Source organism: Podarcis raffonei, chromosome 10 (genome assembly GCF_027172205.1).
Source record: "Podarcis raffonei isolate rPodRaf1 chromosome 10, rPodRaf1.pri, whole genome shotgun sequence".
NCBI lineage: Eukaryota > Metazoa > Chordata > Lepidosauria > Squamata > Lacertidae > Podarcis > Podarcis raffonei.
Window position 1 is genome coordinate 33,073,255 of NC_070611.1, and position 22,589 is coordinate 33,095,843.

The following is a 22,589-nucleotide window of genomic DNA, read 5'->3' on the forward strand; positions in this document are numbered from 1 at the left end:
GCCGTCCCGGGCTTTAGTTGCGTCAAGGACTATCGCCTCGCAGCTCTGAGGCGCTGCCAAGCTGGCCTTTTCCCGCTTGGCACACCAAACAGCAGCAAGAAGAAGGGGCGGGAAGGGAGCGAAGCGCGCCTAAACTCCCACTCGGCGTTCGCATCTGCCTTGGCCAGCTTCTGTTCCCGCCGGGCTCTGGCAAGAGAGCGCACAAGCCCCACCCCCTCGCGAGCTTTCTGTCGCTCACGCAACCACGCCCCCCCCATCTCCGGCGCTGGCAGGAGCAGGGAGCGCGGCGGCGAGGCGACGTCGGGGCGACGTCAGCGGGGGCGCGCGGTTCAGACTCCAGCTCTTTAAAAACAGCGTGTAAACTGAGATGCTCCTACAAAGAGCGGCTCGGGCTTACGGGAGCAGCAGCAGCCGCCACCGCAGTCCCTCCAACTGCAGTTTCATGAGCTGCCAGCTATTCTAAGCGTCCCCTCTCTCGCCGAGTTTGAGGCTATATATTCACAGAAGAGCGAGAGTCGCCTTCCCACCTCAAAAAGCCGAGCGCGCGCCTCCGAGCGTCGGCAAGCCCCCGCGCCTTACAGCTGAGGGGGGGAATGTCCGCGGCTCCCTCGGCTTCTCAGGAAAGGAGCTCCGCCGTTTTCGCCGCTCGCCCCCTCAGCGCCGCCTTGGCACCATGGACACCTCCTCTGCCGCCGCCGCCGCCCGCGCGCTGCTCCTTGTCAGCTTGCTTGGGATCCTCGGCGCGGTGGTGCCGCTTGCCGGCGGAGGGAGCCCGTTCGGAAGGCGCCCGAGGAGCTGCCCGGCCGCTTGCCACTGCGAGGAAGACGGGATGCTCGTGAGAGTGGACTGCTCGGACCTGGGCCTGGCCGGCGTGCCCGCCAACCTCAGCGTCTTCACCTCTTACCTGTAAGTGGCTTTGGCGCGCGGGGCAGGCGCCCCTTTTTTGCAGCTGTGGGAACGAAGAGGGGGGGGGCAGGGCAATGAGAAAGCCGCTACCTTAGTCGTTGGTGAGGCTAGGTATAGGGGGTGATGCTATGATTACGCCATCGGCGTGCTTTCCGAAGAACAGGTAAGACAGGTCCTACCTCGAGGGTTTACAATCTGAGACCCACTGAAACAACGGAGGAAAGGGGGGGGCGGGATGAAGACATGCGAGGAGGGCTCTGTGATTCTATTTCAATTGCGCAGACTTTGGCTTAGTTAGAATAAGGGGAGGATAAAGGATCTCGTCGATCTCAGTCCTTTGCGCGATGGTCGCCCGTGCCAGAGCAAGACCATGTTCTGCTAAGGACGTGATGTCCTGGATTAAGCAGGGGACAGCGGTATCCGAAATAAGCCATGCTGCTTAAAGCGATGGGTATCTAGTAACCTAAGCAAAACCCTGTGGTGTGTCTACTGGTTTAGGTTTGTCCCTCTCAAAGGGAACTTCGTGAAAATGGTTGTTTTTTCCTGTAATCCTGTTCCAGTTACGGCTACTTAAAAAAAATAAAAATGCAGATGAGTTGTTCTGAAAGACTGTTGCGTGAGCGCTAAAAACAATTAAGGGCATTGTGGAGTTTGAGTTTGTTCTTTAGGAGCAGTGGAGTTTCACAAGAAAGAAGGTGTCCGTCTCAATAGGTTTGTTACCCTATGGGTGTTGTGGGATCAGCACTCCTCACGTATGCAATTCCTTCACAGCACCCTCAGGATGTCAATGGCATAAAAATGCCAGCCTATGCATTTAACTGGGATTTAACCTTTCCATGGAAAACCCAATAGATTTTACTGTTGCCAACAACACATTTGCATTTTGTGGAACCCACCCCAACATGACATGGGATCAGAAGGCAGTTCTTTAAAAGTGGGGCTATCTGACAGTCTCGTGTCTGTCCACCACTCTGACAGCATCAGATATAACGGAGATGGGCAGCACTGTGTAATTCCCAAGCTTGAGGCACTCCGGTTTTAGACAGATGTGCCTGTTTTCCACCACCAATGGGCAACAAAAGTCCAAATGCACCATGGAGCCTGACAGAGTCTTGGGAACCATCCTCAAGATCTAAAAAATCTGATTCAGCATTGCAACCAGCATCATGAGCTATGATATAAATATTATTGTAAAATTACACACATTAGGATTGAGCATGATCCATGTCACTTTCAAATCCGTAGGCTGCAATCATGCATTCTATTACATTCAGCGGGGCTACTGCAAGCTATGTGAGCCATGGTACTTGTTACAGCTCTCCAACACTTAGTACTCTTTGTTTGTATATTCTGAGCTGGAAGGTACCAGGGGATGGAGATGGTAGAGTTGTGAAATATGTTTAAGGCTGTAGTCCTATAGAAACATGCCTGGTAGTATGTATGGTTGAACTCAGTGGGTTACTTCTTAGCAGAGACAGTCAGGATTTACAGTGTCACGTAAGGTAAAGGTAAAGGATCCCTGGATGGTTAAGTCCAGTCAAAGGCAACTATGGGGTGCAGTGCTCATCTTGCTTTTCAGGCTGAGGGAGCCAGCGCTTGTCCACAGACAACTTTCTAGGTCATGTGGACAACAGGACTAAACTGCTTCTGGTGCAACAGAACACTGTGATGAGTGCCAGGTGCACAGAAATGCTGTTTACCTTGCCGCTGCAGCATTACCTATATATCTACTTTAACTGGTGTGCTTTCAAACTGCTAGGTTGGCAGAAGCTAGGACAGAGCAACTGGAGCTCACCTCGTCACACGGATTCGTATTGCCGATCTTCTGATCGGCAAGCCCAAGAGGCTCAGTGCCAGGTGTGTGTGCGCGCGCTGTATGTTTATATTAGTATCTTGCTGTGCTGTCAAAGGACATGGCAGATTTTTATTTCTTTTTGTTTGGTACGAAGAGGTAAGATATGTATGTGTTAATTGTGAATTTATGGAGCCAGAGTAGAAAAAAAAGTATGATTGAGAATATGCTTTCACATTATCAAAATTTGTACATGAAAAGTGCTTTTATATAGGAATTAAGTTACAACCACAGCCTGCATGCTTTGTTTTATTGTTGTACATTCACTGAGAAGCTGCTGTCTAGGCTAGGGCACTGCAATACAGGTGTACTGGATGATCTCACTTCACTCGACTATACCTTGAGGTGGCACAGAGACACCACTTCAAAGCCAAATCCATGCACACTTAGGGGATGTATGTATTTAGAACCATACTACAAGGGGAAACCTAGAAAAACAAACAATTTCTTGCCAAAACACCTGTGTAGATGTTGTTTTATAGTGCAATCCTAATGAGTTCAATGGGGCTTACTCCCAGATAAGAGGTTATATAGGATTACGTTTATTAGAAAATAGAATGTAAGCCATTTAAATACATTTTTCCCCATTCAAAATAGGTGCAAGGTACATATACAAGTATCTTGCATGATTTGATGGGCCACAGGCCTGATCCACCAGGCTCAACAACTTTTGGGGTGTCTTGGTTTTTACTCTTTGAAATATGGCAGCCCTGTCTTATGTTCTTTCGGGTACTTATACCAATCCACTATATAATTATGATGCATTGTTTACAGAGTAGTTAAAAATGAAGCAAGAGCATAAACTTGGTTGGCACTGCTGGATGCTATCTTTACTTTCGCTTCCCAAGGCATGGCTTTGAAGTGCAGTATTTTATTTAATCTTTAACTGATCTCTGCCTAAGACCAGAGCAGGTGCCCAGGAAGGCAGATCAATCTTCCCTTTGGATTTACTACTCAGTCTAGCCAAGGAAATTGTAGTCTCCATATCAGAGATAAGGAAGCTTTGACTTGTGGGGAGGATGTGGCCATTCAGGCATCTCTGTCTGGCTCTTGAGATGCTTTCCAAGCTGTGACCTGCCCTGCCCTGCCCAGGCCGCACTGCTCTCTGGCTCTGCTCATATCCTTCTTGAGTGCCTCTGCCTGGCTGTAATATATCCTTCAACTGTGGAAGTTGCTCTTGCTTGCTGGGATGGAGAGATGTGTTTGTGTGAAGAAATCTCTGACTTCTGCAGGTGGGCAGCAATGTAGCCCTCTGCGTTCAGTGTTCCACCCACTATAGGCATGTGACCTCCATAAGGTTTCCTATGAAAGAATGTGGACCTCAGGTTGGAAAAGGTCCCCCACCCCTGTCTATATGCCGCTTATCAAACCTGGTGATAAACTAGAGTGTTTTTACTTGATCTGACATTGGATACCCACCCCTAATCTTCTCTGGTGTAGCTACTGGGTAGAAGGTCAAAGGCATTTGAACATGATGGATATCTTTTTTTTCTCCTCAAGACAAACAGATTTGGACACAGTAGAGTATGAGACTTTTATACTGGAGGCCTCCTTGATATGTGAAAACTGTTCTTCCAAACCAGGAGGTGATGCTGCACCACTGTCTTGTGGATTTTAGGTCACGTTTATATCCACCCAGTTTAATGCTTGAAAAATGTGCAAGCTCCATTTGTATAGGTTTTGGCATGATACAATGGGCTAAAGGTTTATCGCTGCACTTTTAAAATAATTGTATGACTTCGAGAAAAGTGCTACTTTTCATGAAAGTGAATAGACGAAACATCAATTTGTTGCTATTATCATGACATCAAGATTGTTTAATTGGGTGAAACTTTGTGATTACCACCCCTTTTTTTCCTTTCTCAACTTCAACCATTGTTTTGAAAATTGCTTTGCATTATCGGTCATCGTAGTAATTCTTGGTAGTGAAATTTCTCCATTTAAAGCCAGTATCTTTTTACTTTACTATTGAGGTCAACTTCATTATTCATAGAGCAAATAATGCTATTTCAAACCATTATGACAAATCTCCTTGCAGCCTTGCCTAAAGCAGTGGTGGTGAATAACCTTTGCAGCCCTTTAGGGAAGGGGAGGCTTCAAGAGTCCTAACACATGTTAATGCTAAAGGAGATGGCAGGGCTAAGGTTGGACTATTTAAGCCTCTCCTGCAGCCTCTTCCATTCCTTGACACCCACCCCTTACTCTTTGTTCAGTATAGGCATTGCTAGTTGTCTTCTGGGACCAAGTAGGATTTTTTTGGCTTTGCTGATTGACTTTTTTGCCTACACTGTACTGATTTGGTGGCTGGTGCTCTTAGCAGGTGGCAGCCATTGAATAGGTTCATTGGGCACATAAAAGGTAAAGTACCCCTGCCCGTACGGGCCAGTCTTGACAGACTCTAGGGTTGTGCGCTCATCTCACTCTATAGGCCGGGAGCCAGTGCTGTCCGCAGACACTTCCGGGTCATGTGGCCAGCATGACAAGCTGCATCTGGCGAGCCAGCGCAGCACACGGAAACGCCGTTTACCTTCCCGCTAGTAAGCGGTCCCTATTTATCTACTTGCACCCGGGGGTGCTTTCGAACTGCTAGGTTGGCAGGCGCTGGGAACGAGCAACGGGAGCGCACCCCGCCGCGGGGATTCGAACCGCCGACCTGACGATTGGCAAGTCCTAGGCGCTGAGGTTTTACCCACAGCGCCACGGTTTGCTGAGCCTCCATAGGCACCTTTAAGAGTAACAAATGTAGTCCTGAGATTTGTCTTTGAGGCTGTGGGTAGGGAACACCTTTGGGGCCAACCTATGAAGCAGCAAGGCCTCTTGACTCAACCGGAAGATGGGGCATAAGGAAAGGGGTAGATGAAATGCTGCTCCTCATTCTTAGCAGGGCTGGCTTGACCAGTTTGCCATATGCAGTTAATATCCCCCACCATTCCCCACCACCACTGGTCCATTTTAAAGGAATAAACATGGCATATTTCACACAACCTTGTGTCTCACCTCCTTAGTTTCCACTGTTGGTGCAAATTACTGTTCCTAGCTGAATGTTTTGTTTGTTGTTAACCAAGTAAAGCTATTGACTAATAACTTCATTCTATGTAACAATTCCTCACTGGAAACAAGAGTGGCAAAATATATATGCTAGAATAAACTTGTTAGTTATTAAGTTGCCACTAGACTGATTGTTTTGCTGAAACCAACAAACACAACTACTCCTCTCGAAATTTTTGATGCTGTGCACCACAGGGACAGGCAGAAGGACACACTCAAATGTGACATAGCAGCCAAGTGGCAAAGGTATCTGCCTTCCTGAAAGTTGAGGATTCAGGTACAGTGGTACCTTGGTTCCTGAACTGCTTAGTCGTTGAACAAATTGGCTCCCAATCACCACAAACCCGGAAGTAAGTGTTCCAGTTTGTAAACGTTTTCCAGAAGCCAAACATCTGACATGGCTTCCATGGCTTCTGCAGCTTCCGACTGAGTGCAGGAAGTTCCTGAAGCCAATCGAAAGCCATGTCTTGGTTTTTGACGGTTTCGGGAGTCGAATGGACTCCCGGAATGGATTAAGTTTGAGAACCAAAGTACCACTGTATTGCCTAAGATGTCTGTCGTCAGCCTATCCAGCCTACAGATGAGACTTGATGGATAATGTATATAAACACTGCTTTCTTTCATGTGCTGTAGAACATGGCAAAACACATTTATTGTAAAGTATTTCATCTGTGCTGTTTGGAATCAAGGACAGTGAATGTAAAGGTTGGAACTATACATATTTAGTCAGAAGTAAATTAAAATATGATCAGCCTATAGCTACCCCGGGGACCAGTTGATTGAAGAATGGTGTGCATATACATTAAGCAAATAATGTAGGTCTTGCTAAGTTCAATAGGGTTTACACCCAACTAAGTGTGATAGGATTTTGGCATTAGTAACATAAAACTTGTAGGCCAGGACTGAACTGTTAAAAACCAGAGGATGGGGAAAGCTGGAGTTATGAACTGTGCCACTTACTTTTCAAAAGTAGCTTTCTAGTAATTAGCTATATTAAAGCATACCCTGTCAGGCATAGCCATTAACTTCAGTTTGTCTGCTCAGAGGTGAATACCACGTAAACCATGTAATTAAATATATACTGTATTTAATTATATATTGCTTATACAAAAAAACCATTCCAAAATATTTTTATTGTTAGACTGAACTTTTCTGAGGTGAATTTAAGTGCTGTCCTTAGGATGACAATATATATTCTTCTGGGGTGGGGGAAACCCATATCCATACACTTTTCAGTCCTAAGCATATCTGAAAGAAGCAAGTGTAATGGGAGATTTTACTTCTTCTCATTTTTGTTTAAACATTTATTCTTCTCTAAAAACTTTTTTTAAGTACAGTTAAAAAGTAGATTGTTATATGGGCCACTGAAAACAAAAATATAAAAAGTCAGTGAAAGAATAAAGTGTAATCTAAAGAAAATTCTGGCTGAGTGAAAAAATATCAAAAAGGTGCAGTAAAGTGAGGAGTTTCTACATTCACTGTTTTGGCTAGTTTACAATAAATCATGATAGATCAGATTTGTTTATTTGTATCTAGTCATCAGACCACCACGCAACAAAAGTTTAATAGTATAAGGTAAGTAAATAAATTCACCATATGTCATAAAGGTTTGTGATATTCTTATTAATTAGAATGGCCCTGTATGGTAAGGTTATCTAGATCATGGTGGCTAAACTCAAGGATGCTAGCATTATAGAAATACATTTTAGTCAATTCTCTTTTCCTTGACACATATAAATTGGCAAATTATGCTGCTTTTAAATACTGGGCCATCGTGTACTTAAATAAAGCACAACTAAACTAACGTGTTGCATTCCCTGTTTGCTAAATCTATATGCATGTCAGGGTTGTGTGACTTTAAGGGGAGAGACTGAAAAAGCCATTGCATAGCATACACCCAGTATTCCTTTTTTTGTGGTGACTGCTCTGTGGAAATTATATGTAAACTGACAGGGTGGTGTGGTGGGGGAAGGAAACTCCCTTTAAACTAGTAAAATGCAAGGGTCTGGCAGAGTGAAGGCACCTTCAGTTTGGCTTAGTATCTGGAGTGCAGAGGACAATTGGCCTGACAGAGGGAGCCCGACTCCAGCTGTGAACGCGTGCGTGAAGCTGACCTTCCCAGTCAACATGCCAGCTGAGATTAGACTTCCTTCAAGTGTTCCCTTGTTAACTTGGCCTTTTTTCCCCAGTGGAGTTTGTCTTTCAAATGCTTACCATTAAAATTGCTTACCCAGATCTGGAGCAACTTGGAAAGCTTTCTTTTTATACTCTCGGCAGCCTCTGCCCGTTATTGTTTAAAGAATGCAATTGTAATCATTTCCACCGAAATCAGCGGGATTTGTATCCAAGTGAATAGGATGGGGGGGGGAATGTTAATTGTTTGCAGGCATTTAAAAATGCCATTTATGTTTCCTTGTTGTTGTTAATTTAAGGAATAGTGTTATCATGATTGCTGAGGTCTTGAGGCGAGTTCCATTGTTGCCAAACAGAGCAGAATTCTTTGGGTTTGGGATTATGGTAACTGAGAAAGCTTGAGTTTGCACTACTGATCATGAAACAGATAAGGTCTGGGTGATTAACCCCCCTTCAGTAACAATGCAGTGAATTTAAGCGGTAGAGGGTCTGGACTACAACTCAGCTGGTCAGATCAGTTCTATGGGGTGCTACACAAATGTCCCCAATATGCATGTTCATACAGAAACTACTCTTCATCTAGGTAAGCGTGAGGCTTTATAATATTTAAAGGATACTTTCAAAATGGGCGAAAGTACTTTTAGACAATGCAGAGCAGGGTCCTGGAAGTATGGATTGTGGAGGGGTACATGGCCTGGGTAGGGTTCAGAGGGCTGGACAAACAAGCCTGCAGGGCCTCATCCATCCCTGGGCCTGAGATTCCCTCACCCTAATTTATTGCAACCCTGGCTGTTCATGGCATGGTAGTTGAAGTCTGCAGGTATGCCTGCAGTTCACTGGGGATAAGCATTCTGTGTTGACTTAGGGCAGGCCATTTTGTTGATTATACCCAGGGGTATAATCAACAAAATTTCACAACTTTTTAAAATAGGGTTATAAGACCTATATTTTAAAGACAGCCTTTCAAAGCTGATGGAAATTTAAGTGTGAAGATACTGCTGTGAAATTATCTGGTCGTAATGTTTTATAATTGTCTTTATTGTGTTTTAATATCCTGCCTCAAATGCAGGAGAGACATGATAGAATTATTTTAAATAAATAAATATGGATAGTTTGGGACTCCATTACTGAAGCCTTAGATTAGCAGTACCCGGAGGTCCAGCGGTCCGCCAACCCCGTGGCCAGAGGGGAAAAACAATTCCAGAGACTTCTTGGTCAGAGAAAAGAGATTTATTGAGATCTGCGCAGAGGCAGCCAGTGGAGTCCTCTCCAAAGACTGGCTACGCCCAATTTCACATTTGCAAACTTTCTTATACCTTGAAAACACCCTTCCCTCCCCCAAGCTTCCCCAAAACCTTCTCCAATCAGCTGGCAAGTTTTAGCTTACTTCCTTATATGGCATATGGCTATCTAAACGCCCCTCCTTCCCTTGTTCGTGTGTTCTTCTCTTGCATTACTGCATCAGAGAGCATGTGCAGAGAGTACTGCAGTTTCTACTTAGCTGAGAGAAAAAACAGGAAATGGGCTTCCCTGCTAGCCAGCAGAAAGAGGAAGTAGCTCCCAGCTTGCAAAGCCGCTGCTCGCTGTCTGCTAGCCGGCAGAAAGAGGAAGTGGGCCTCTTCCCAATTCAGCAAAGCAGGATAATATGCAATTTTAACAGAGCAATTTAGAAAAGAATTTATCAGAGCAGAACAATTTACTTAAATATAAAATACAGGGAATACCTTCCCTGTCCCTTCATTCCCTCCTCTTCTTTTGGGACAACCTATCTCCTAGGTTCGTCCTGGTCTCTCGGGTTTATAATCCTGGGGAAGAGCAATAAGGGCCATGATTCTTTTTGCATCACACCTTGTAAGCATTGCACGAAGCAGGATATACAGAAGCAAAAAAAAAAAAAGCAGAAGGATTAACAGCGGCCCTGCTAATAATACCACAATATGCCTGAGCCAACTGCCATGAGGCAGCCAGGAATATAACCAACCCCATAGATCACCTCCTGTAGTTTTCAGCGGGTTCCTGGCTATCATTGTTTCCATGTGATCAATGGTGACTGAAATATTATCTAGGACATATCTATTTTATTGCTGAAGGGCCCACTGATACTCGTGCTCTATCAGCTGCCTTGCTTTTTGGGAGGTTGTGTCCCACCTCTCTGAGGAGGAGCCTATTATCTTAACCAATTTTCCCACCTGTCCTTGTGGATGCTAAATACTCTCATGATTTCCTCCCAACATACTGTATCCGAAAGGGGCTTCTCCCTCTACATATATTAACATATACCCACAGGAATATATCCACCCTTGCAGAGGCCTGACATACGGAGTGACTATATCAAAGAGTTCTGGCCCCAATATCAAAAGTCCTGGCGGTGCCTTAAATTTTGCTGGGGAAAAAAGTCTCTACGTTGGGGACGCTGCCCGCGGGCGTCCCTCCCATCCACTTGTCCAGTCGTCTGGCGCTCTTCTGGAGATGGTTAGCTTCAGAGGATCATCAGGATTTGGTGTAACTGTCCAATCTAAAATAGCCTTCTTCACTTAAGTGTGGTGGACCCAAGGGGTGAGGTAACAGCAGTGGGCCTGGGTCCACCTGTTAAGAAAGAGAAAAAATCTCGGGAGAATTACTGCACATAATTATTAAACTGCACATTTTGACTAGCATGGGGGGTTATTGCAAAACTGAGTGGACAAAGGCTGGTCCATTGTCAGATCCTATTGACCTAGGTAGTCCATAGCGGGGAATGATCTCCCTAAGCAGGCACCTGGTTACTTCAAATGCCTTTTCAGTTCTGGTGGGCCAGGCTTCAACCCATTCTATATACGTGCAGATCGCCACGAACAGGTAGCGGTATAGTCCACAGCGGGGCAATTCAGTGAAATCCACAACAAGGTCTTCCATGGGTGCAGTTCCACTATGCTGAATCCCCGGGGGAGCCAAGGGTCCGGTTCTAGGATTATTCTTTTGACACAGCAGGCATTTCCTGGAGATCTGGGCTGCCAGTTGATAAAGGTGGGCTATATAGAAGCACTGCTTCAGCTGTCTGGTTGTGGCATCTGGTCCCATGTAGGTGGACTCATGGTATCTCTGAGTAATCTGCTGAGAAAGGGACTCTGGAATCCATATTCTGTCATCATGAGTAAGGTACCATCCTTCTTTGGACATAGTCAGCCCCTGGGCATCTGCAGTGTCCCTTTCCTTTTTGGTGTATATTGGCTTATCAGCGGTGTTCAAGATCCTTCCAGGGACCAGTGCTCCAATAACTGACGCGGGAGCTGGTTCCCGGGCTGCTTCCTTGGCCACCCTGTCTGCTAGTCGGTTTCCTCTGGCCACTTCTCCTAGTCCAGTTTTGTGTCCATAACAATGGATAACTGCCACTGCCTTGGGCTCCCATACAGCATCCAGAAAGTTCAATAAGGCTTGTGGGTGGGCCACCTGGTTTCCTCTGGAGGTAAGCAAACCTCTTTCCTTCCATAAGGCTCCATGGGCATGTAAAGTCAGAAAGGCATACTTAGAGTATAAATGTTTATCTTCTGTCCCTTTGCCAAGCACAAGGCTCTGGTGAACGCTGTTATTTATGCCAGCTGGGCCGACGTTCCAGGCGGGAGTGGCTGCGCTTCGATCACTTGGTCTTCCAAGGCTACCACTGCATAGCCTGCTTTTCGCTGTCCAGCCTTAACAAAGCTGCTTCCATCCACAAACCATGAAGGCCAGTGGGGGTTTGCTTCATCTTTGAGGTCAGGCCTGCTAAAATATTCTTCATCCATTACTTCAATGCAATCGTGCATCTGCTCCTCACCTTCTCCTGGCAACAGGGTAGCTGAGTTGAGGGCGGTGGTGACCTGAAACTTCAAACGCGGATGCAGCAGTAACATCTGGCACTTTCTCATCTTCGCTTGGGAGAGAAAATAGGTACCCTTCATGTCAAGCAGAGCTGGGGCTGCATGCGGGGTCACACAAACAGTGTCTTGGCCAAAAGTAAATTTGTCTGCTTTGTTCAGTAGGGTGGCTACTGCCACAACTGTTCTCATACACGGCGGTAAACCTTGCTCTGTAGGCGTCAGGCGCTCAGGTACCCTTCATGTCACTGGCTGTTGCCAGCTTCCCAATTTTTGGCACAAAACCCCTTTCCCCGTCCCTTGGTCCTCATCCACGAATAGAATAAAGGGTTTCTCAGGGTTTGGGATGCCAAGCGCTGGGGCTTGCTGTAGTGCCCTCTTCAAATCCACGAAGGCTTGCTGTTGTTCTGTGTTTCAAACAAAGGGGTCTCTCTCAGTTCCTCTGGTTGACTCATGTAGAGGCTTGGCAATGATGCTGTAATTAAATATCCATATCCTACAAAATCCTGCAGACCCCAGAAAGCCACAGAGTTCTCTGCAGTTCTTTGCCTCTGGTATCAGGATAATAGCCTGCTTCCTTTCTTCACTGGTAACAAAGGGGTGTTTCACTGTGATTGGCATTGCCTCAAGATCCTATGTTGGAGCAGTCGCTCTAGATGCACCTACACCCCTTCAGTCGCCCTTCGTGGGATGGGATACTTATTTACTGCAACAGGATTGACAAATGGCTTGGGCTTCACGATTATTGGTGGGACATTCTTTGCCATTCCTAGGGGGTTCACTTGTTCCAGAATACTGGCGGGGATGGGTCCCTCCTCTTCTTTTACCATCATGAGGTGCCAGTACTCCCTCAGGGGTGCCTCCACAACCAGTTCCCCAAGTGACATATTGGACAATGTGGCTTCTCCCGATGGCTTAAAAGTAATTTGGGCTTGCAACTTTACCAACAAATCTCTTCCTAATAATAGAATAGGGCATTCTCTCTTCCAGTGCCCTTCCTGTCGGCAGATGGCGCACTGATTCCTCCCCAGACGGCTTCGCCCTCCTCCCCGGGCACTTCCTCTTTCCTGAGGGGTGGGTGTGGTGGCCTGTAATGCCATCAACTTCCTTGTTTGATACTTCTCCTTTTTTTTTTTTTTTTTCCTCTGGGCTTCCTCATCTCTCTGATTGTAAGTGGTTTGAGCTAACTTCAACATCTATTCCAGCCCATGGCCGATGCACCCCTCATGCTTCTGGATTTTTTCTTTTGGCGAATATTGGACGCTGCCTGAGCTACAAAGGCAGCCTTTATAATGGGGCGTTGGCAATATCATCTGGGTTCTCCTCAAAGGTAGGGTTCTAATTTCTCCAATTGCACACATCAGCACTTGAAAAAGGCACATGTTGGACTGTATAAGTGCATGGTGGTGCTTCCCCACCCTGTCCTGGGGGGCTGGTGGGTCATACACTCTGCATAGAGGCATCATTGCAGTCCCACCCTTTTTCTGTGCCTTATGGGACTTATAGAGGGACGCCCTGGTTGCTGCTTCTATCCATTCCTTCTGCCATTACTTCCCTTGTGTTGGGAAACATCCTGCTGCTGCCAACAAATGGGAACTAACATCCACTTCTTTCGCATAGGGTTGTACATACTGTTGCAATCTCAATTGTCTGATACTGTGTCCACATTTTTTCCTTTCTTTGCTAACTCAATTAGTCCCTTCATAAACTCCTCATCATCCTCTTCCTCTTTGCTCTCTAATTCATCAACCTTGGAGGGTTCAGGCTGAGGGCCGGCTCCTCCCTGGTCCTGGGGCCCTGGGCCTGGGGGATTCGCTAGAGGGGCAGTTGGTGGAGCATAGGGTGGCGGCGGTTTAATGACTTCCCCCTCTTCTCCTTCCTCTCCTTCCGGCTCTGATATCACCGGAGGCTTTTCTGACTTCCCTGCCGGTCAGACTGCACAAATTGTATTTTGTGGGGCGTCGCCTCGGCAGGCTTTCAGCCACGGTGGATTCTTTTCTACATTGATTTTCCAGGTAGGAATATAAGGGATCTGGTCTGGGTGGACGTTCAAGATATTTTGATATAGTGGGTTGATTAGTTGCAAATTAAATCTGCCCTCCAAGGGCCAATTAGTTCCTTGGGTGGGCCAATCAACCTCACATCCTCTCTCTTCTCAATTTGAACCCAATCATCATGCTTCGTAGCTGCTTTCCAGTTGGTTAAAAAGCATTTCAGAGGACTACGTTGGCTTGCCCCAGACCCCTTTTTTTTTTTTTTCAGATACTCCGCTCCTAACCGGGCTTAAGATCCTTTCACACACCAACCACTACAGACTGTGACTTGGCGAACTCGCGTTGCTAAGAAATGCACAGCCCTGCAATCGCTCGGCCAAGGGGACGCTAAGCCCCGGCCCACACTTGACAATTCAGCCGCTGGAGTATCTGACATGCAACACACAAAACACACCCCAATATAATTCCAACATGCAACACACAAAACACACCAAAATAATTTTCCCTCTGTTTCCCCTTTCCCCAACCTTACTGGCGGCACTCTACTGCCACCTCTGTTTCCCCTTTTCCCTTTTCCCGTCCCTGTCTGGCGGGGCGGCACCTTATTGCCACGGCCAGTTCCTTTGTTCCTTTTCTGGCGGCACTCTACTGCTCACAGCCAGACCCTTTATCCCTTTTCTGGCGGCACTCTACTGCTCACAGCCAGAGGAAGCTGATCGGGCTTCCTACCACGCCCTTTCCCTTGGGCTTACCTGTTCCGCTGCGGACCCCTCCTTCGGCCGTCCTCTTTTCTCTCTCGACTGGGTGTCTCGGCTCAGGCACAGCGTGGCGATCTCCCCCTACGAACTGGCAGGGTGCGCGCTGGAGATTGCGAGCCCTGGTCCTGGTTGCTCACCCGGTCGAGTCTGGCCCCTCGGTCCACCTTTCGTGGGGTGGGGACCCATCCCGGACACGAGCCCCCAAAATGAAGCCTTAGATTAGCAGTACCCGGAGGTCCAGCGGTCCGCCAACCCCGTGGCCAGAGGGGAAAAACAATTCCAGAGACTTCTTGGTCAGAGAAAAGAGATTTATTGAGATCTGCGCAGAGGCAGCCAGTGGAGTCCTCTCCAAAGACTGGCTACGCCCAATTTCACATTTGCAAACTTTCTTATACCTTGAAAACACCCTTCCCTCCCCCAAGCTTCCCCAAAACCTTCTCCAATCAGCTGGCAAGTTTTAGCTTACTTCCTTATATGGCATATGGCTATCTAAACGCCCCTCCTTCCCTTGTTCGTGTGTTCTTCTCTTGCATTACTGCATCAGAGAGCATGTGCAGAGAGTACTGCAGTTTCTACTTAGCTGAGAGAAAAAACAGGAAATGGGCTTCCCTGCTAGCCAGCAGAAAGAGGAAGTAGCTCCCAGCTTGCAAAGCCGCTGCTCGCTGTCTGCTAGCCGGCAGAAAGAGGAAGTGGGCCTCTTCCCAATTCAGCAAAGCAGGATAATATGCAATTTTAACAGAGCAATTTAGAAAAGAATTTATCAGAGCAGAACAATTTACTTAAATATAAAATACAGGGAATACCTTCCCTGTCCCTTCATTACTTAGAACATACTTTTGATTTCTTTTTAGTTATTTAACAACATTTATATGCAGCTTGATTGTAAACATAACCTCTAAGTAGTCTACAGAAATAAAGCAAACATTTAAATCAATAGAAGGCAAAGTTTAAAAATTCATAATATAATTAAAATCAGTAAAGCTAAAAACAGGCTATTTATTATTTATTTATTAAATGTCTATACCTGTCTTAATCTGATGATCACAGGGTGGTTTACACTATAAAAACACAAAAATAGAAAGCATAGTAACAAACAATAGTACCCCACCACACACACATAGTCCGTAGATGGTTTAATTAGCCAAAGGCTTGGGAGAAGAATGTTTTTGCCTGGTGCCTAAAGATCTGTAACAAAGTTACAAAGTTACAGTTGTACCTCCGCTTACATATCCCCCCGGTTACATAAACGTCAGGATATGTGAGCGGCAAACCCAGAAGTATATTTCCGGGGTTTTGCCACACGCACATGTGCAGAAGCGGTCTCTCTAGTTGCAAAAACCTCAGGATCTGGCTGGACCTCCTGAACATATCCTGTCTGCAACTCAAGGTACCACTGTACTTATATGCTAAAATGTTCATATCTTTGGGGACTCAGCTACATTTACTAAAGAAAAAGTGTTTTATATGCATTATAACACTGTGACACCAGGTGGCACTTTGGAGTTCCTTCTTTCGCCAACGTGGTTTCCCACTTTGAGATTTACAACGCGTTTTCCTGAAACGCTTTTTTTTAATAAAGTTTTTTATTGAAACACTTTTTTTGATGTGTCTAGATCCAGCCTGGGTCCCTTCCAAATCTACAATTCTATTATTCTAAGTGCAGAGCAAATATTATGTGACACCTGGACAGTGTCAGTTCCACAGACTGAAGCAGTCAAATGGGCATATATGGGGTAAGGGGATCTTGTAAGTTCCTGGTCCCAAGCTGTTGAGGACTTTATATATCTTAAACTTGACCTAGTAACAAGTCGCAACCAGTGCAGGTCTCTGATCAGGTGTTAGATGCTGGACAGAGTCTCACTCCTCTCAGCAACTATGCTGCAGCATTCTGTACAAACTGCAATTTCCAAACCAAGCACAGGGGAAATCCCACACAGAACATATTTCAGTAATCCAATCTTAAAGTCACCAGTGCCTGAACTACTGTGGTCAAGCTCTCCTGGTCTAGGAACAACCATAGTTGTTAAATCAGCCATGGCTGGTAAAAGGTGGTTCTAGGCACTGAGGTTTCCTGAGTCTCCAGTGACAAGGATTCAGCAGCACTTCCAGACTGTGTACCTGCAACCCCATCCAGGGCAGGCAGTTGACCAATTTTTCAGACACGGGAACCCTTCGCCCACAGTGCCTCTGTCTTACTAGGATTTAAGCTGAGCTTATTTTCTCTCATCCATCCCACCAACTGCATCCAGGCTGCAGTTCAGAGCCCATACAGCATCTCCTGATTCAGATGTTATGGAGAAACAGAGCTGAGTGTCATCGGTGCATTTGTAGCACCTTACTCCCAAATGCCTAAAGACTTCCAGAGGCTTCATATACATAGATATTTTTTAAAAGCATTGGGGATAAAATAGTATCCTGCAGCACCCCATAGCAGACTTGCCAGGGGGCCAAAAAGCACTCTACCAATGCTACGGTCTGGATTCAGCCCTGTAGGTAGGACTGGAACCATAGGAGACCATTCCCAATGAAATATTTGAGCCTCCCCCTCACTTAATAGGCATTGCCATTCAAATGGTGTGTGTGTGTCACATCATGTGATCAATCATGCAGGCAGGGCTTACCTGCCCCCCCCCCATATTTTATTCACGTTGGCACCCCTAGCTGTAACAGAGTGCCTCCAGTTCCCATCCACAGAGTCTGTGCAGGAAGATACTATGGTCTGTGGCATCAAAAGCCACAGGGAGATCCAGAAGAAAGAGCAAGGTCACACTCCCCTTGTCCTAATCTCTTTAAAGATCATCCATCAGGTGACCAAGGATGACACAGTCCCATGGAGCAGTCTGAGTCCAGTTTGGAATGAGTCTATATAATCCATGTCATCAAAAAATGCTTATAGCTGCCTCTCCATAACCCTCTTAACCACCTTCCCCAAGAAAGGGGGGTATTTGCAACACTGATAGTTTTTTGCTATCCACAACTGAATCATAGATACATGAAGATTGAGATGCTCAAGACCCAAGTAACACAAAGCAGGTTGCCTGCATGTTTATTTCCTAAAGGGATTCATCACTTGCTGACTAACTATGAGTCCACCATCAAAAACTGTGACTCAGAATAATGACCTCCAGCCTATTTTAGGGTTATGGTGGCACACTGAGGCTATGATTCTCTATCTGCTTACCTGGGGAAAGGTCTCATTGAACTCAGTCATGTAACTGTTAAAAAAGGCAAAAAAGTGGCAGACCTAGAGTTGGTTTATGACATAGAACTTGTTATACTCTTTCCACAAACATTCCTTTCTTATTTCCAAAGTGATCTCCCTGCAAAAGTGAGCAGCTGAATGGGAACTCATAACAATTAGGCAAGTGAAATACCATGAAATACAGGAAATGTTAGTTGAAGCAGTTCTCCAGTTTTGTTTGCTTTAGAGAGGAAGTGTTTATGATTTTTTTCTTTTTTTCTTTTTAAAGAAATTCAGTTGGTTAAACTACTTGGTTTGAAGCATTTGCACGTGGTCCCTTTGCTAGCAGCAATTCCCAAGATCATGGTACACGAGTAGCTTGGTTTTCTGTTCTTAATACATTCAACCAAATATGTCCTTGCTACTTCTTAAACTGATGAAGATTAAGGACTTAGAGCTCCAAAGTTCTTATTGTGTTAGTGCTGAAGTAATTGAACATATTCATTAAAAAATAATAAGGGGGGGGGGACGGATGGACGACTATATGTATCAGGGGTGATGAATCACCACAGATCTCATTTTGGGTCATGAGGCTATTTCCCCCAAAACCATGCCACCTATTTTCCCCAAAACCATGCCACCTACCCCATCTGATGTCAGGAGTGGGCTAAGTATAGATAAAGCTTCCAATGCACAATCCAGACTCTTAAAGTGCAAAGGATTTATATCACCAGCTATCAGAGGATAGGTGGTGACTTCAAGCCTGCTGGATCATCTTCACTACCTAAGGTCCTGCAGCCGCCCCTGCAGGAAACAGAGCATTGAGTCTCACTGCCTACCAGTTTATGGGTGGCAACTTCACGCCCCAGTTTTCCCTCTGTAAAGTATTATAGATTATTTATCCCATCCATCAATAGCTTTGAAAGGTAGGCAAACTTGTGCTGTGGAGAAACTAAGGCTGAGAGATAGCGACTTGCCCAGGGTCCCCCATGAGCTTGTGGTAAAGTATACAGTTTGAACCCCGGTTCTGCCATATGCAAATCCAGTAACTTACCTGGGGGACAAAACTGAATTAGGATCTTATCACTCTGCCTTTTGAATCCATGGCAGCTGTGGTTTCTGTCCATATTTCCTTCTGCTATATGTTGACATAGGCTGCACCACCATGGAGTGAATGTTGTTGTTGTTGTTTTGCACGCCAATCCAAAAACTGAATCCAGCTGTTTATTGATCAGATCAACTTCTGGTTGCACAACTGGAAGCTGAAATGTCCTTGCTGAACTACATATCTGTCACAAACCAAAAGTGTTTCAAAAGTTGGCCCTTGTTTCTGGACCAGCCTAATGACTTGTTTCATTCTTCATTTTGTCACATGTTGTCTTCATTTTGTTTACTTTTCCCCATGTCTCCTAGAAGTTTCCTTGCTTCCTTATCATCTCACCTGACTAGATATAGCCACAGGATCCTCAACCTGTTCAAATGATGTACTGGTCAACATGTTTCATAAAATATTGTCATTTTTTATTTCCCAAAGCTACACTATGAATTTGTTTTTAACATTTCAAATATAAATTAAATTAAATTGCTTTGTTTGCTTTATAGTTTAGACAACTCAGTAGGCTGCCTTGAAGTCCATTCAATCCATTAACATTAAATCAACAACTTGAGCTTCCTTCTGTCTTCCTCCAGCAGGATTAATGGATTTTGGCATGATTGGGACATCTAACAGTAAAAGCTCTTGCTGGGAGAGCTAGGAAGCTTGACTAATTCCCAGCAGTGCTGACTTCATAAAGTTTTATTTCAAGGTTTTAAGTTTGATGGAAGATTAAAGGTAATGACTTCATGCTGATACCTTTGAGTGTGGAATACATGAACACCATTATCAAATATGTAGTGCAAAAGCTGCCTTTCTAACTGGAATATGAACAAGGAAGTTTTACCTATTACTCTACCGCATAAGACTTTTTGTATTTATTTGAAGTAAAACTCTTGTAATCTGTTAAGCAGTATCTTTTCCAAATTTTTGAGTCATACCTGATAGGTAATGCCAGACAGCCTGACACTTAGTTTCAATACCTGGCAGAGAGAGAACTATGTTTTGTTAAAAACAGTTTATGTTTTAATAGAAGAGCTGTTGATAATGTTCTAGTAACAAGACCATCAATTTTCACCAGCAAATCAAACTCTTATTAAAGCTTCTTCTCTCCCACCCAGACATTTCAGACTTGAGAATGAGAATTCAGGAAAGACAACAAAAAGTTGGAGGGAGATGGAAAAATATTTTCAGCCTGTCTGACAAGACTGCATAAAAAGCTTGTGATCAAAGCATATTAAGTACATGTTACTGGTGTGACAAACAACATTTTTGTCCCTTTATTAGATTTATTTTTCTCTTCTGAAAACTGCAGTGACCAGTATATAGATTGTGAAAGAAGGCTGGCAGGGTAGTATTCTTTGATTCCTAATTAACACCTTCGGTCTCAAAAGAGAACTAACAGAAATACCATAAAATGTTACAGCTGCATTGTTATTCCGCTTGGTTGGTTTGTTAAAAGTCGGCTGGGCACTGGCAGCTGCAATAAAGGGAAAGCTCAATGGATGTTTTGTATTGTGCCCACTGAAGTGAAAGAAGGCAACCATTTTATTTTCAAATGGGCAGCTGCATAGTGAAGTTTAAATGGATCTAAATACAAGATCTACTGTTAACATATAGTAATTGACAATAAATAAAGGAATAGCACAGCCAACTTCCATCTGTTTTGTCTGTGGCACACAAATTTTAGGAAAACTTTTCACGAAGAAACAAACACATTTGCAGAGTTTTGTGAACAGAAAAAAACAAGAGTGCAACACATTAACAGGGTGGAACATTTAGAGTTAAAGCAGAACTTTTGAAGCATTTTAGAAAGCCACTATTTCAAATAACACATTTATGGGATACACAATATCAGGACTCCCGGCGCCCACTTTTATTTATTTTTAAATCACTTCCCCTCCTCAAGTGTATAAATTGAGACATCATTATCATTCCAGTCCTTCACATTCTTATTTTGCCATAGTAGTGAAATAAAGAAAACATTTAAACTCTGGTCAGATAAGATGCACACACATTTAGAAAATGCAATTAGGGAAATATGGAAATCTAGATGTTTCATCAAATGCTTGCTAAGGAGTCCTCTGTTCTTTTTGTGCACAATGACTGAACTAAAGAACTTCAGTCGCTGTGTAAGAACCATTGTTCCAGCCACAGCACTTATTAGAAACAGAGTCCAGACTGGCGTGGGAAATACCTATGTATTTGACATCACCCCTGTTTTGGAGAGAAATGGAGTGGAATAGAAAGTATAAGGAGATTTTACTGTTGCATTCTAATCAGCCATGATCTGTCTAATTTGTTTTGCTTCAGAAGATAAAACTAACATTCTTCTGGATAAAAGTAATTAACAAGCCAATAGTATCATGTTGAATATGGAATGGAACAGCAGACACTGTAAGTTTTGGGAGCATAGTACTGTACTGTATAACTTTTCAAATCATCAGAGAATACTTTATTTCATACTACGATGCTGACATAGGATAGGTTTTAACTAACGGTTCTGTTTCAAATTGGGAAGAATAAGATTATGAAACTAAAACAAGACTTCAGTCGAGCTATTATCATCTGTGTCACTGAATACAGGTTCTGCTATCTGTATTTAAATATTAAAAGTGTATTGGTTAGAATATAACATTGTATTTTCCTAAGTTCCGTAAATTTATTACCAGTGATTGGAATATGGATAGTGTGCTACTAGTCAGCCATATTTTATTTAACAAATGCATTTGTTAATTTATACCATTTACTTATAGTAATCTTTTTTTTTTAATTTATACACGCACATGGAAATATGCTTAGTTTTTATTGCCTTATACAAATTGACTCAGTCTTTCTTTATGGTTCTTTCCTTCTGAAGTCGTGTATCAAACTAAATAGTTTAGGTTGTCAAGTACTTTGGGGACTTAATGACTGGACCCACCTGGATTAGTTGCATGCAGAGGTTTACGTACTGTAGTTTGTTTTATAGTTAGACACCTGACATGGGAAAAAAATGTGAAACTTATAAATATGGAAATGGAATAAGATACTGGCTCTTCTTCAGCCCATTAGCGTCCTCTTCTTTATTTCCCTGCTTCCCCTTTCTCTGTGATTCTGTTAACCTCCATTTACCAAGTCTCTGCTTTCCTCTGCCTCATTTCAACTTTCCCGTTTTGTGTTTCCCCCTATCCTTACCCCCATTTGCTTTGGGGGCCCTGCTCCATTTTCTTCCTGTTGTCTCCTGTGGAATAATAATGAGGCAGGTGCCAAACTTGGGTTTTCTACAACTTTATTAATCACAATCCTAGAATCACGAAATGATTTGATAGGTGGTGGTGGCGGGGATCTCTCTCTTTCTCTGCTCAACTTTATCTGAGGAACTGGGCTGGCTCTCCAGCAGCAGTTGTCCCTCAGGTGTTATGGCTTAAACTGTACAATTATTAAGGCAGATTAAAAAGACATTATTAAATTTTGAACAGTGCAAAATGTTACTAAAACCAGCATGAACTAGCATGGCCATGCCAGAAATCTAAACACAGACTCAGTCTAACCTTTAAAAGCAGCAATAAAAAGGTCTTTAAAGTCCACTTAAAGATCTTGAGCAGTGGAACCTTCACATGGAACTGTGGGGCTAACGCTAAGGACGTCTCAAATAGTGCCGCAAATCTTTTAATCTTGAAATATTTTCAGTTTATGTGATTTGGAGAGCAGGAAGAAGGTGCTTCCAGCTATTTAAAAATGTCTTAATCTTTTGCCTCTTGCATCCTTTTATGAAAGGAACAAAATGAATAAACAATGGAAGTCTATAA

The 22,589-nt window shown here is 44.2% G+C and overlaps 1 protein-coding gene across 2 annotated transcripts in view; it reads left to right on the plus strand.

Annotated features, from left to right (window-relative positions):
- The first annotated feature begins 281 nt into the window (after positions 1 to 281).
- The window catches only part of LGR5 (leucine rich repeat containing G protein-coupled receptor 5), a 78,412-nt gene continuing 56,104 nt past the window's right edge, over positions 282 to 22,589 (plus strand). For both annotated transcript variants that reach the window (XM_053407106.1, XM_053407105.1), the window contains exon 1: positions 282 to 906. In XM_053407106.1, coding sequence (XP_053263081.1) covers positions 674 to 906 — 233 coding nt within the window. In that variant the 5' untranslated portion in view covers positions 282 to 673. The remainder of the gene's footprint in view (positions 907 to 22,589) is intronic.